Source organism: Podarcis melisellensis (assembly GCF_964234715.1).
Source record: "Podarcis melisellensis genome assembly, chromosome: 6".
NCBI classification, from domain to species: domain Eukaryota; kingdom Metazoa; phylum Chordata; class Lepidosauria; order Squamata; family Lacertidae; genus Podarcis; species Podarcis melisellensis.
The window spans coordinates 58,945,273-58,960,839 of NC_138538.1; the positions used below are offsets into that span (position 1 = coordinate 58,945,273).

At 38.2% G+C, this 15,567-nt stretch overlaps 1 protein-coding gene across 2 annotated transcripts in view; it reads left to right on the forward strand.

The window, feature by feature from the left end:
* The window catches only part of HOOK1 (hook microtubule tethering protein 1), a 30,893-nt gene that overhangs the window by 633 nt on the left and 14,693 nt on the right, over nucleotides 1-15,567 (forward strand). For both annotated transcript variants that reach the window (XM_081915781.1, XM_081915782.1), the window contains exons 2-10: nucleotides 5,626-5,711; nucleotides 6,157-6,229; nucleotides 7,391-7,441; nucleotides 8,278-8,410; nucleotides 9,316-9,383; nucleotides 10,108-10,167; nucleotides 10,669-10,752; nucleotides 13,152-13,318; nucleotides 14,226-14,366. In XM_081915781.1, the coding sequence (XP_081771907.1) occupies nucleotides 5,626-5,711; nucleotides 6,157-6,229; nucleotides 7,391-7,441; nucleotides 8,278-8,410; nucleotides 9,316-9,383; nucleotides 10,108-10,167; nucleotides 10,669-10,752; nucleotides 13,152-13,318; nucleotides 14,226-14,366 (863 nt within the window). The remainder of the gene's footprint in view (nucleotides 1-5,625; nucleotides 5,712-6,156; nucleotides 6,230-7,390; nucleotides 7,442-8,277; nucleotides 8,411-9,315; nucleotides 9,384-10,107; nucleotides 10,168-10,668; nucleotides 10,753-13,151; nucleotides 13,319-14,225; nucleotides 14,367-15,567) is intronic.

Here is a 15,567-nt window from a genome sequence, read left to right on the forward strand (position 1 = left end):
GTTTGTACTGTTGAGTGTAGGTGAGTGTGCACGGTCACTTATCCATAGAGCAGCTAAGGATGGGGTCCTTTCCCCACTCTACCTAAGGTCAGGGCCTGCCCACGCAGGAGGCAAGGTGGGACGACTGGCCTCAGGTGGCAGGATCCACAGGGACAGCAGATCCGGATGTCAAGCTTTCTCCCGCCCTTGTTCCTGATGTGGGTCTTCCTAGGAGTAGGGTGCCATTTCAGCACCCGCTGCAGGTGCCAAAATGTCTTGGGCCGGCCCTGTCATAATGTACAATCAGTCAGTATGTTCAGTTCAGTCACATAAACGAATCTGATGTGTGGCCTAGATTACACCTTATTTACCCAAACGTATGCTTCATTCAGTGCAGTTTCCTCCCCAATACTGCCACCATGCACCTTATCTCTGTGCATGTTTTTTCAATGTGTTTCTCATTGAGTTCAAGTAAATATGCCAGGAGCAGTTTATATAATTGTGCATGTTGCTAAGGAGCCAGCTTACAAGAGGATTTTTGCTTCTATCTCATATATGATGAGGAAGTTGGCAGTCCTGCTTTATCAAAACCAAAGGTCATTTCAAGAATCTCTTATGCCATGCATCATGAAGACCGAGGAGTGCTCGGTGATCAAAGGTTGATAGTGACAATGTATTCTTATATGGGTTAAACTGAACTTAGCTGTAACCTAGAGTTCTAACTTTATTAAATTGCCACTGGAAAAACAATCAATTGAAAAAAATGCATTGAATCTTATAAGCTGCCATAACAAACAAAGCTATTTTAAAGGTAATAGTTAGTATATTTATCAAGGTCATGGAGTAAGAAACAAATCTAGACTGGAAATCTGGAAACCTTCGCAGTTTCCTGTGTTAAAACACACATTTTGGAGTTTTATTATTAGAAATTGTAAGTGGGGATGAGAGAAAAAGAAGTAGTCCCCATGCTCGCCACTTTTTTCATATAGGTGGCTTTTGGATAGATTGATGGGAATATAAAGTAATGGACAAAACATAAAGCTACTACTCCTGTTAGTATATTATCTTTCATTTCAACCAGAACCAATATACTGTCAGATATATAAAAAAGTGTGCCCATTACTTGCAGTGCCACTGATTAAATGTGCACAAGTTCATTGCCTACAAGGAACTGTGTTGTAGAGGGTGAGATAAAAAAATGGAGTGAGGGGCCGTGATGATCATCCATGTCCAACCAATAACAGTGCATGGAGGTGGGTACATAGCCCCCTCCCTCCACTATTTTAGGGGTCTAGGTCAGAGGAGGGTTTTTTAAAAAATCAAAAATCTGAAGGCCACATTTTCTCATGGATCTGCATAGCAGCTAGCAGCTTTTCAAAGGCTTTGGATTTGACTCTTTTCTACAGTAGGTTATAGCCCAGGATTACAAAAGTCAGGGGTTTACACACCCACCACATCTCCCTAACTTACGTACAGGGAAGAAGAAGGCAGCATCACACTTAAGGGATACTTCCAGTCAGGGCTGGTGAGGAGTGTGGCCTGGGGAAATTCCTGGAGATTTAAGGTTCCCCATCCCTTCCCTTGACTAAAGGGAAGCAAGCCATTAGGACTCTAGTATCAGCCTGATGGCTACATGGCAGCACAACTGTAGCTCTTGATCTTCCCGTCTTCATCCCTTAAACACCAATTTATGTTTGTAAGCCTGGAATACTCCCCAGGCATACAAAAACAGCCCTTCTTTCTGGAAGACCCCATTTCCCTGACTGGTGCAGTCACCTGGCTTCCATAATATCAAAGGGAATGGTCATCCTTTACTGCTTTGTGTTGGCTGTTCAACAATTTTCTTCCCCACTGTATTAGTTTCTGAAGCTTAACATTATTTACAGCCATATGTTGCTCCAGTCTGTGCAGCTTTAATTCTCCTTAATGATTTACTCTTGATGAAGAAAGCAAGAGATTTTTATTTGAAGGAATTCTTATTAGATAACTGAAACCTAAAGCTGTGTGTTTAGCAGAAAGAGTTCAAGTGCCTGCCCATATTAATTGCTACAGTCGTGGTATATACTCTTTGAGGCATCTTTTCTGTACGTACCAGACTGAGAGTTACCACTTTGAACAGGGAAAAAACTCTCTGTTTCACCTTAGCTTCCTTGTGAAACTTAAACCAGACACCTGAACTTCCATTTTCCTCTTGATTTCTCAGGGTCAGGTTTGCACCCCATCTGTTTGCAGCTGCACAGATTTAGCCACATTTCCTTCTAGGTGTAAATTAAACCATTAGGCTACTGAAATGTGCTGTATATGGTGCTACCCTTGTACCTGGTTCAGAAGCTGCAGCTGGTGCAAAACCCACCTGCTAGGGTGTTTAATGGGTAACCCTAATTTTTGGCATATTCCACTGGTGTCAGAATATCTGCACTGGCTTACTTTTAAGCTACAAGGAAGTTCAAAATTTGGTTGCTGACATTTAAAGTCCTGAACATCTTGGGACCAGCATATCTTGCAGACCACCTCCTCCAGTCCAGGTGAACTTTAAGATCACCTGAGGATACTTTACTGATCATACCACAACCAACATATTGTCATTTTAGTTGAATTAAGGAACTATTTCCCGATATTGCATATTTCTCCCAAATTGCATTGTGTATGATGCAGTACAAAGGATCTCCTTTAATAAACAGGAGGGGAGAGACTTAGAATAGAACTGCAGTTTAAATTATTTATGGAAAAATGACTGGCAGTCATATATTTTTGTTTGCTTATCTATATCATTTGCACAGCTGTCCTAAGGAATACAATATTTAAAATTTAATAATATGGTTGCATGCCATCCCAATCTCTGAGCGGTACAAGATTCTAGGGATTCCAGGCATTTTCCCAGAGCTCTGTATAATTGGAATGAGTGACAGCAGAGATTCTGGTGTCTTTAGGATACAGTATATGGTTTATTTACACATATTTACAACCTGAGCCTAATCCTTACAAAAAACTGGCAACAGTGTTTCTTACCTAAGTATTTCCCCTCTCTTTCCTTATTTTTAACAAAATATTATTACTACGTAAGCTTTAGTTATTTTGAAAACACCAGTATACTGATAATTCCTATTGAAACAAAGTATTTTGAAATATTATTGTGCTGATTTGAATCATGGTATATAATTCCAGGCTCTTTTATTGTGCATATTGTATTGTTGATCAGTACCTCCCATCATTTATACTGCATTATTAAGAAATACTACTGAACTATATACCACAAATCAAATACTGCATTCGTCACAAAAACAGAATAGCTTGTTTTTATGTTCTTTCAGAGTTCCTAGAATAGCAAAACCATGAACAAGTTTTCTGTAAGATATGTTTATGTGGTTGACACCTAGTGGATAAAAGATGGAAGTGCTTCTTTAGAAAAGTTTGAGTTGAGCATGCTCTAGGCCTGTGCTTTTAGGAGTGGTTCCAAGATGGATCCCAGACCCAGAAACCATGACATGAAGCCAGCTGTTGTTTCGTCTTTATTAGTGTAGCCTACATACATTGTATTTTCCTTGCATAAATATTTCTGGGTACAGTTGGAAGTTGTTTTACCAAGTGAAACTTGTAGCCAATGAATATCATAAAGAATAAAGTTGTGATCAGTGTTGACTGTCCAGCTTTAAGAACCTAGCTGCTGCATTTTTGTAAAAATTTTGTTGAAAAGTCAGCATTTAAAGATAAATCCTTACAGTGCACTAGTCTAGTTAAAAAGTTCAAGATTACTGAATCAGTATTCAGAAGCAAAAAGAAAAAGTATGGCTGTCAAAGACTTGATTCATGCTTCACTTAATGCCGCATAAAGCATAGTTGTGGTATGCAGGAACACCCTTCTTAAATTACATAACCTTAATAAATATGTTCAGGAATGCAACCTAGGACTGTCGTCTCCAACTTGTTCATGACAGAACTCTCACACTGAAGCCCTTACTTTCAAGTTAGCAATAGTTTTCTAGATGGTATCCAACAAAATCATACTAAACTGTTTTTTTATATTTTTGTAAATTACTTAGAAGGTGGTGGTGGGTTTGTTTTTACAACCAGGTGGTGTATGAATTTAGTTAAATCAATACTTTGAATAGACTCATTGAAATCAGTTAAATTACTCATATTTATTTCAGTTTATTTATTTATTAAGTATGACTTAGTTGGTTTGGACCCTTTATGTACAAATGTATTTGTTTTAATGATTCCCTTTGCCTAAGAAAAAATCCTGCTCTCTTAATAATACTGTACTAGATTATATGAATTTGAGATTGTTCATTTTGCTTCACTTAAGTTATCTAAGTAGCCTTCCAACAGCTGTGCAAGGTAGGCTAGCATTAACCTTTCTTGCAAACAGGGAAGTGATTTGTAACTCCCTGTATCACATAGAGAGACCTTTTTGGGGTGTCTAACCTAAGCAGCAGTCTGGTTGTAGATTTCTGAAAATAAAAGGAAGAATTCGCTGGCAAACCTTCTATCAGCACAGGCACTTAAGCTTTCCAGACACAACAATTCCCCCTTTTTTCCCTGCATGCTCTTCTGGGGGTTCTCCTGATCCCTCCATGCCAATTTCAGGGGCGTGGGGAAGACACGGAGGGGGAGTCTGTTGTGTGTTTGAAGTCCTTGCTCAGGTATCAGGTCACATCCCCACCATACATTTGAAGCTCATTCCCCACCTATGAAGAATTCTGGGAACTATGGTTTATTAAGCTATGTAAACTACAGTTCCCTAGATTCTTTGGGAGAAACTGTGCTTTAAATGTATTGTGCGGCTGTTTCACTGGGCTTACTCTTAGTGTGTGATTTGCACATGAGGGGTTTGCTGTGAGTACCATTCATCTGGATATCAATATATAGTGAATCTTGCTTAGGTTGAATAAAAAGTGTTTCCAGGCAAACTGCTTGCTATGCTCAGCATTCAGACTGCCTTGTGACACACGCATACAGGCAGGTGATCGGGCTACTATCTTATTTATACACATACTTAATGTGATAGGATTATTTTGGATTATTGTACTGTGCTCTATGTAGGCCTGCCCTTAAAGACAGCCCAGAAACTTCAGTTAGTGCAGAATGTGGCCTTCCATATGTTGAGCAGAGCAGCCAGCAGGGACCACATTACACAGATCTTAAAATATTTTTGGTGATTGCTTATTTGTTTCTGGGCTGAATTTAAGGTGCTGGTGTTGACTTGGGGGCCAGGTATCTGAAGGAGTGCCTTTCTTTCTCTCTGTCAGCCTGCCTGGTTCCTTTTCATTGTTCCCCAACCAGGGGCGATACATCAGATGGTAACGAGGACTAGGATCTTCTCCACAGTGGAACTGCAATTAAGGAATGCCCTCCTTCAGATGTATGGCAGGTGCTAGCACCTTTGCATTTGGGTGCCTGGCTAAGACCTGTGTTTTGTCCAGGCATCTGTTAGATATTTTAATTGGTAATTTGAACTCTGTTTTTTTTTACCTGCTATTTTTAATAAATGTGGATGTTTAACATTTGGTGTTTTAACATTTTGTAACCTTACCTGAGAACTGGAATGTGGGTGGGCTAAAAATGTTCTGAAATGTATGTATTTTCTTTTGTTTCAAATTAGATAGAAATAGTTATATTTATTTATTTATTCTTTCTTCCCTGTAGTTACAAACATTTAATACTGCTGAATCCTGTAAAGATGTTCAGGACTTAACTAATGGTGTTGCCATGGCACAAGTACTTCATGAAATGTAAGTTACTTTAAAGTATGTGTGTTGGATTATTTTGGTTTTCTTCTATATATGTTGTTTGTTTTTCTCTTTCTTTTACACAGCAGTGTTTCATTGCAGATCCCATTTGCAAAATATATTAGCACAATAAATCATATTCTTTTGTAACTGATCATCTGAGCTTTCTTCATAATCACTCTACCCTTCTTCCTTTATAAGGTACCTGACTTGTGTTATCTTGCAATTCAAATGTTTAAATATGATGGGAGGCAAAAGATGTGTTTGTGTGTTAAACTTACCGGTACATGGGAACAGTAATTGTGTAAACTTTTATTTGTGAAACTCTACTTTGCCTTACCAGCAGTCTTTTCCTACATACTTTTATAATAAAAATAGGACTGGAATTCAGTCATGAACTACAAACACTTTTGTGATATTTAATAAAAATGGATTGATTTTATTTTAGTGATGCTGCTTGGTTTGACAAAGTTTGGCTAAGCCGTATTAAAGAAGATGTTGGTGACAACTGGAGAATAAAGGTAATTGAAAATGTTTATGTGTGTCTACAAAAGATAACATTTCAAAGTTAAAACTATACCAAAAAAAATGAATACATCTTATTTTTTTTAACTCCACTTGGTCTAGCAAGTTAAATTCCGAATCAAAGGCTAGTTTTTGCTCTGTGCCCTTCTGTGTAAAACAATGTGTACACTTGAGGGATGCCCCAGATTGCTTTTCTAGATTATCACCTTCTATCAACTATATTTTATTTGCTTAATTTTGATGTCATGGTATTCTCTCATTGAAGTGCTAACATTGACCACTCTTCATAGGCAACAATGGAAAAATTGTGAACTTCTATTGTTGCAGTGATTCCGCAGCAGTGTACAACATAGTATTGCAGTTCCTTCAAGCTGAATTCATATGTACGAAAAATACAGTTTTTAAATGTTTTTGTAAATTCAGTTGGCAGGTGGGGGGAGGGAGAAATGTAACTTTTCAGTATTCTCCCCCCCCCCCATATTGCAGATGGAGGAGAGGAGGGGAGAGAGATTTGAGACTGGAGACTCATAGTATTACTGCAGTGTAATTTAACCCGCTGTTAATGTTGTCATACTGCAGATGTGAGCAGGGTTACAGCTTACAGTCATATGATCTGAACATTTGAGACTGTGCCTGAGGTGTGTAGTAACTTGCCACAACTGCCTTAAATAAAATATTTAAGAACTGTCACTTAGCAATCCTACAGCCAGCATTTAGCAGTCTGAGGGGTTGCTGGAAGGAGCGTTAGTACTGATCCACTATAGAGGAGGCATGTTGGTGACCAGGAAACTCATTGAAAACAGAGAGCATGGAAATCCCACTTTAGACTTCTGCATTGGAAAAGTTGCATGGCATTGTTGTCCCCATCTCTCAGATACCCACAGCTTACACTGATCTCTTACAGGAACCCAAATGTTCTTCGAAGGACTTGTAATTGTTTTTTTGCTTTCACCTGAGGCTGTTCTGGTTTTATGGTAATAATAGTAATATTAAGTAATACACTGCAGTGTCAGCCTGAGCCAATCATCTTCATATATGTAAAAATTTGTTCAGTAAAGGCTGTCATTGATACATTTAATGCCAAATGTGAAATACAGGAAAATCTTTGGAAAGCGAATTCACAGTCATAACCAATGTTTTCTTTTAAACCTTCTTAGGCCAGCAATTTGAAGAAGGTTCTTCAAGGAATTACAGATTATTATCATGAGGTATAGAAAAAAACAGCAGCTGTTAAAGTAATACTTGGTTCACTATAGTCTAAATCTCAATTTGTTTGGTAGTGTTTTTGTTAAATCTTATCACGGGTATTGCTTCATATGTAAAATAGATACAGTACATGCAAAATGGATCTGGGTGGGGTTTTCTGCATTTTTCTAACTTGAACACACCCTGCACTCTGTCACCTGAAAATGGAATCACTTTCTAAAAGTGCTTATTCATGCATTATTTTGCAGGATGTTGCAACATTTAGAAGCTAGTACAGATATATAAAAATATTTAGTGAAATGAGCAAGATCCTAAGCCAAGCTTTACAGGCTAAGTCAATGCTGCTTTGCCTCCCTTCTTTAGCAGCCCCTTGTTCCAAATCTCTGCTACCACCACTCCTCTTCCTACACTCACTGCAGAGTTTGCAGCATCAAGCCTGACTTGGTGGTACTGGTTCAGGGACATGCTAGTTGCTGGAAACTCTTGAGGGCAGGCCGCACAATTGTTTTCTCACTTCCTACTCACCCTTAATCATCAAGTAATGACAGACGCGGATCATCAGCCAGATTTTTTTTTCAAGTGTGTGGGGGGGGGTTTCCCTCTAGTTTTTTCCTGACTGGACTTGTTCTAATGTACTTGCATACTTTAATAAATTCCAGCAGACCCTGCAAAATGTACTTGGTGCATGCATGATCAAAAAGAAAGTGTCCTTTACCACAAAAAAGCTAGAGGGTTTTAACTTCTGCCTGCCTTCCAAATAATCTGACAAATTTTGCCTTCATGGGCTAATTTCCTCCTCATGTCATTATGAAATTATAATGACAGATTTCCTCTGCAGTTTTTAGGTCAGCAGATTTCAGAAGATCTCCTTCCTGATTTAAGCCAGATATCTGAACATTCTGATCCAGTAGAGCTGGGCAGGTTACTGCAGCTTATTTTAGGCTGTGCGGTCAACTGTGAAAAGAAACAAGGTAAATGTGTTTCCTGTGAATCAGCCACCTTCTGCTGAGTTTTAAGGATCATACTAGCTTGCATGGAGAAGTTGTGAAATAGCTTGCGGAGACGAAACTGAAAGGGCACACAGCCTCTATTCTGTATGATTTGTGAAGTGAAGTGAAACTTAGGTTAGTTGGGATACCACCCTTTTAAACCATCTCATCAGTGCAAGGATTTATGCATGGGCTATGGAACTTTCCCCCCTCTTACCTGCAGTGCATGCCCAACACCCTCCCATAGCTAAAAAAAATATTTTTTTAAAGCTTAAACTCTGCATGTGAGTTCTCAACATGTTTTAAAACTTTTGGTTAACAGAATGGATGCTATTTTAATAAATAATAATTTTAAAAATAAAATCAGACGTGAGACTCAGAATTCCAGTGTGCTCTAATTTTTGTTTTCAATCTTCTGACCAACCCAAAACTGCAATCCAAAATGCATTTTCTTGGAGTTAAATTCTTGACGAACATCTAAGAAAATGTGTTTAGAACCAAGGGTGTAAATTACCTTGACAGCTTGTTAATCTGTACCCTCAAATAGAATGACAGAGAATTCTGATGATGGAGTAACTCTGAATGTCATATAACTGAACCCATCCCACAGCCACATGTTTGGTGATGAGTATTTCTGCATTTTAGAGGGTATTAACTACAGCTATAGTTAAAGGAATTGCAGTCTGGCTAAAATGTTAATAATGACTTTAACCTGCTACAGTATTTTCCATAATGAGTACTACAGAAATGTTAATACTTGGTTAGAAGCAAGGTTTTGGGGCGGGGTTGAGGGGTAGAACAAATATGAAAGGGGTAATTTCTGTCTCCAGGTTTTTTAGGATATTTCTTCTTACAGAAAACAAACTTTTGCTAATTTTATCTTGTAGAGCATATACAAGTTATAATGACACTAGAGGAGTCTGTCCAACATGTTGTTATGGCTGCTATTCAAGAGGTAAGAAGTAGTTATAATACACACCAAAAATGAAATCATTTTCTTTTCTAAAAAAAATTCATAGGGTAGGGGATCTCCAGGGCTGCAATAGTAACAAAACAATTGATCCTGGTTATCTCAGAATCTCTCGTTACCCTACTGTCTTCTACATAGTTTAAAATAAGTTGTTTGACCAAAGTCTGGTTTCTTTGCAGGCACTATTTTGAGGGATTTGGTGTAAAGAGGGCACACATATGCATAAATGTATCTAGCTTTAGTGAGAATTGCACTTTTTAAACTTCACATAGGAAGTGCCATATTATATTTATCTAAATTTGGATGTGTGTGTTTTATGTTTTGATATTTTTAGAAAATCTCCAATGAAGTGTTATTAAAGGGGGAAATGCAATTCGATCTATGAACTGGACTGATTCAGATTGTTTGTGCCAGTTTGGCATCTCGAAGACAAAACATGACAAGACAAATGGAAAATTTTGATGGCTTTTAGCTAACACATGTCTTGTGGGTCAGCATAAAGTATACCTCATATAATCAATAGCAAAAAGGCTATTTTTATTTGAGAAGATTTAAGAACACAACTGGAACTGCCTCTAACCCAGAAACCCATAAAGAAGTTATGTGTGTTTTTGATGGGCACTGTTAGTTGGGCTCAAGGTTTTAGACAATTAGTTTAAAACTTAGAGAAATATGTTGTACATCACTTCTTCTTTTTTAAATATTGCAGTTGATGAGCAAAGAAATAGTGGGCTTTGTAAGTGAGTTGCCTGGCGATCTGGAGCAACAGGTAATTTTTATATGTAATGTTTCCAGCAATGTTTAAACCCTTATTTTATTTTTACCATAAGTTTCCACCTAGTGGATTTATCATTGTGTTCACCCAGTCATTTCTCTCTGTCCTAAGAGCCACACAGTGGTCACTGAATGAAATGATCTTTGAGTTCTGCAGTGGGAATTGCCCAGGACCATGACCGCAAGGTGTGGCTGGTTTTCAGATTTCTCACAGCCTGAAGGCCTGGATGTCTCGGTTCTAGAATAACTAAAAGCACCATAATCTGAGGATAGGTGAAATTCAGGCTAATGCCTTCAAAGGAAGCAGATTTGAACCAAATATCGCAGGGGAGGGGAGGGGTCACACTTCCTAAGACTTAGTTTCCATTTACCCAGCGTTCTGTGTTATTTGGTGCCTGTCTATCATCTTCACAGTAGGGGGGGATGCTGGGTATGTATGGTCATTAAATATATGTTGCTAAATCACTGAAAACAAAAACTCTCCAACATTTTGAAGCTGAAAAGAACATTGGAAGAACTCAATGAAGTACTAGCAGAAAAAGAAGAGCTGAAACAAAGATGCCAAGAACTAGACCTACAGGTAAGCTCATATTTTGTTCCCCAGTGCTTTTCTATAAGCAGATTAATCTTATAAATTTGATAGTTTTTCAAAATCACATTTCTGCCAGTTTCCCCTTTATAGCATTCACATAGTTGATTCTTCTGTTCTACAGTTTTTTGTGAGTTGTGCTGTTCATCGTGCAATGCCTCATCTCTGCTTATAGCGAAGAAGGTTGTACATCAGGTTCTTCTTGCATTCCTGAGGCCAGAGTTTCATTTTGGAAAGTTGGATAATATGTATTATCACTTTATTCCATGTAGCTGCGGTGCTGTTTTCTGGCTGGGGTTTGGGCAGCAGCATAAGGCCACCATCTGTGACTTTATGCCAGCAGAAGAATTATTCACTGATACTTTAAAGTGCTTGTGCAATGGTTCAAAAGGCTGTAGCAGTTTCAGTAGTGCTCTGTAATGCTCTGTTCAGAGATCCATTGTTTTCAGGGAACGGGAAGAGCCATTAGTTTTCTAATAGCATCTGCTAACCAGACATGTCCATCTGTGCTCCTCACTGCCATTGTTGGATGTACCTTATTTACTGTGTAATATTGTCCTTTGTGGCAGCCATTTGATTGTGTCTTGCATTGCGGTTACTAGTTTGTGCAATTGAGTTTTTAATTAGGAATTTATAGATCAAATGCACTAAATACCTTTTCTGCCTGAATTCTGACTACCAAGGCTAGTTGACCCAACATTGCAAAAGGGACACATTTCCTGTTATTTAAACTGGCAGAGGGAAGAAATGATAGTGATTGCAATTCTGTGCACACTTAATTGGAAATTGGCACTGTTGAATTTAGTAAAACATTTTTTGTGCAAACACACATAGAATTGGACTGTAAGTTTCTTCCTTTCTTATATAGGAGAAGTAAAAGAATAGGCTGAGTATTTAAAGGGAGGGACAGTATGTCTGTGTAATCCACCTTAAGTTTTTTGGGAAATGTAGATTTTTTTAAATAATAATAATAATAGTGCTGAATGTCTATCCTGACCCCGACCTTGCTTGTCTCTAGTCTAAAAAATGTAAAATATATTTTGGCTAGCCTGACACAATTAACGAATGCCTCTGTGATATACTGAATATATGTTTATTTGAAAATCAAGAAAAAAATTGCTTCTTGCTTAAACTAATTGTTAATAAATTCACTTATAAGGTCTCAGTCTCCCATGATACTTTACAAGAATTTATGAAAGGTAGGTTTCTTTTTGTTTCAGGGAAAAGTAACCCAAAGAGCACAATGCATTCTAAGTACCAATGAACTAACATGTGACTTGCTCTGATGTTTGATATTTTAAAATTAACACAATGGCTTTTACTAGAAAAGGCTTAAGAGCTCTGTTCTTTTAATCTGCGGCTCCTTTATGACTGTTAATATACTTACTGTTGTGTTCCCATTTCTTAGCTAGCAGCGTTTTCAGAAATTGCAAAATGCATGTTCTTGTATATGATGCTGTCTTATGGCTCCAGGAGTTCATTTTTGCCATAGCCATTCACTGCTGAGTATTAGTACCATGTAGCTTTTATATCTTCAGTTTACCAACCTGGGAATATTTTTCTCCCTAAGACTTCTTCATGCCATTTTATTTCTACTTAGGCTGTACCCTGGAAACCTTATCTGAATGGACTCTGGCCTGATCTAGCATGGCAGTTCTTGCATCCTTATGCAGAGTGAATGGAAATTGCCTGGAAACTGGATCAGACTAGAGTCCTTCTGGTTTTTCATTTAAAAGCAAAGCATGGTGGTGAAGTCTGCCCCTTGTTGATTATCCCAGCATCTAATATGCAGAAGTGTCTCTTTCCATGCAGGTAATGTTTTGCTATTGTGGCTGATAGGACTTGCAGTGTAATCAGAGTTAAAGTATCTCCGGCCAAGATCTGAATTGCTGCAAGTGGAGAGAAAATAGTAATAATCTACACAGTTCTGTGTGTAGATTTGCAAAGAGCAACGCAAGAATTTGAGCCACACGAGGCAGTAGAACTGCCGCTCATAAGCACATTGAAGCCTGAGTGATTAGGCTTTTTGTCTCATGAAAGGTTTTACTACAACTGTCTGGGGTAAGAGCGCAGTGGCAGTAGCTGCCTTATGAACTGAAGATCTACTTTGGAACTTAGCCTAAGCCCAATGCCCTAAAGACACAAATCCACTGAAATAAAATCAAGACTTGCTTCTACAAAATTTGATTATGTACATAAAAACAAGCATGCTATAATTTAATACAAGATAACAAAACTTTAGCAAAGGCAACCACTTAAAAATCTTTTCTGCTGCTAAGCTGCACTTTGTCTGTGAAACACATTATTTCACGGGGGTCAGTTACCTGTACATTTTTGTCAGCTGTTTTAATGGATGAACCATAATCCTGAAGTGGGTTCTACCTCTTTAGGTGGCTGCCCTTCAAGAAGAAAAGAGCAGTTTGATGTCTGAAAATGAGATTATGAATGACAGATTGGACCAGCTGGATGGTTCTCTTGATGATACAAATACTGCAGTTGCAAAGAAGTATTTCAATGCACAAATGCAACTAGAGCAACTACAGGAAGAAAATTTCAGGTATGGATTGTTGTCATTTGATAGCCCTATCACTTCCAGTAAACTCTTAAATGGACTCCTTTAATGCACTCCGCGGTGTTGTTATTGAAAACAGTTCAGAAACTACAACTCATAGAGAAACTGCAGCCTGATTGTTCTTAGTAGAAGTAAGCCGGTCATATCATGTTACTCTAATTTTTGTGTAGCTGCAGTGGCTTTACTTATAAAGCCAGAACAGCCTGGGCCAAGTGTGCTTGTGGAATACCTTCTCTCATATTTACTTGCTCTTTCGTGAATATCTCTTGAAGAGGCCTTGCTTAGGGTTCTGCCGCTAAGGGCAGTTCATAGTTTAGGAATTAATGATACCACCTGTTCAGTGGTTCCACCTAAGCTGTGGAATGCAATCTGTAGAAAAGCTAGAAAGACTACTTGGTCGTCGTCTTCGTCGTCTTCTTCCTCCTCCTCCTCCTCCTCCTCCTCCTCCTCTTCTTCTTTTGCCTTGTGTAAAAAATATATACATTTTCCACCAGGCTGTTGGCAAAGGAAATATCCTTCCCCCTCCTATTGTGGCCCTATCTACCATAATTATGCTGCTTTTAATTATTGTAATCTGTTGCTTTTGTTTTATTTCTTAATAGCTTTAGTTTATCCATCATCTTAATCTAATTTATGAGTAGACTAGAAACAGACTAGATGCAAAACCTACATTTTAAAAATGTTGTTATTTAGACAGGACAGCCAATCTATATAAACTTGCCCTATGTATTCATGCTCATAAGGAATTTTGTAAATGCCCTTTGCACGGTTAAATATTCTTGTTCCACCACTGCAATAAATGTGCAGTAAGGTAAAAGAATACACATGACTTGTGTTTAAAGGAGGGACTAATGGGAAATATTTTCAGTAATCCTATTTTGTTTATGTAAAGGCTTGAAACTGCAAAAGATGATTATCGTGTTCATTGTGAAGAACTTGAGAAACAACTGGTTGAGCTTCAGCATCGGAATGATGAACTGACCTCTCTGGCAGAAGAATCAAGGGCTCTAAAAGATGAGATTGATGTTCTTAGGTATGCTAAAAATGAAATTTCACTCCTGCTGAAGGCTGTGTCAGTTCTACAGTTTGAAAAAGCTTGGAATTTCTTATAAACTGCAGTACTCTGTTTTGCAATAATCAATCCTGCATAAATGAGCAAATTTAAAGAGATCAATAGAGAACATTACATTGTAATATAGTACATGTTAATTAAGGGTTTGTAGCACTGAAGCTGCCAAAACTATTCTAAGTAATATTTGATGTCCTAGTCCTGAAAATGAAAAGTATCCCAAGAACTAACAGATGTTATCATGGATTTTTTATTTATATGTCTTCATGCATGTAACTGATAACTTTAAAAAATAGGATACCTTATATGCCATGAAAAGTAATATCCCACAACCACCATATCCTATTTCCCACAACCGTGTGGGAGTCAAAGCAAAGGTAAATTGTTTAGTGTTATACCATAGATTAAACTTTATTAGGGTAATTAATTTACTGATTCCATTTCCATGTTGCACCAAAATATTGGCTACCTGGGTTTCTTATATCCTGATTCAGTAACAGTAAGTGGAGACCCCATGAAGTGTGTGTGAGGGAGAGGGAGACGGAGACGGAGCGAGCTCTATTGGCATGTTGCACTAAAAAAAACTGTATACTTTGTTGAAGGTAACCCTATCCAACCCAGTGGGGACTTGCTTCAGAGTCTACCTGTATAGGATTGAGAATGCTAATCTGAGGGTCCATAGTGACAATTGAAGCAGGGCCGTCTTTATTCTAGATCTGTTAATCCAGAACTCTTTTGTCTCCAGCTCCACCCATCATCAGCTCTAGCTCTGTCCACTGCCAGCAGGCATACGCCTGAGAGAATGTAGGGGGCGAAAATTGCCTGCCCTTGTATTTGTTGTTGTACAACAGCTGTTTTGTGTAATAACCCGCTTTGAGAATAGAGGCCTAACCTTTCTCTTGAGGCCCATATGCATATTTCATTTACATCATGAATTCTGCTTGAGGATTCATCGCCATCAAATAGTGTTATGTAATTGAAAAGTCCTAATATCTCAACTGGGAGCTTTCTCTGCCTGAGCCCCATTGCTTGTATCATTCTATGAAAAACAAAATTCTAAAGAATGAATGTTCGCCACATTAGTTCACATTCTACTCTTGGGTATCTGCTGGCACTAGAAGCAGTTAGAGATGTTTTTTTAAAGAACTCAACTTTTGTAGTGCCC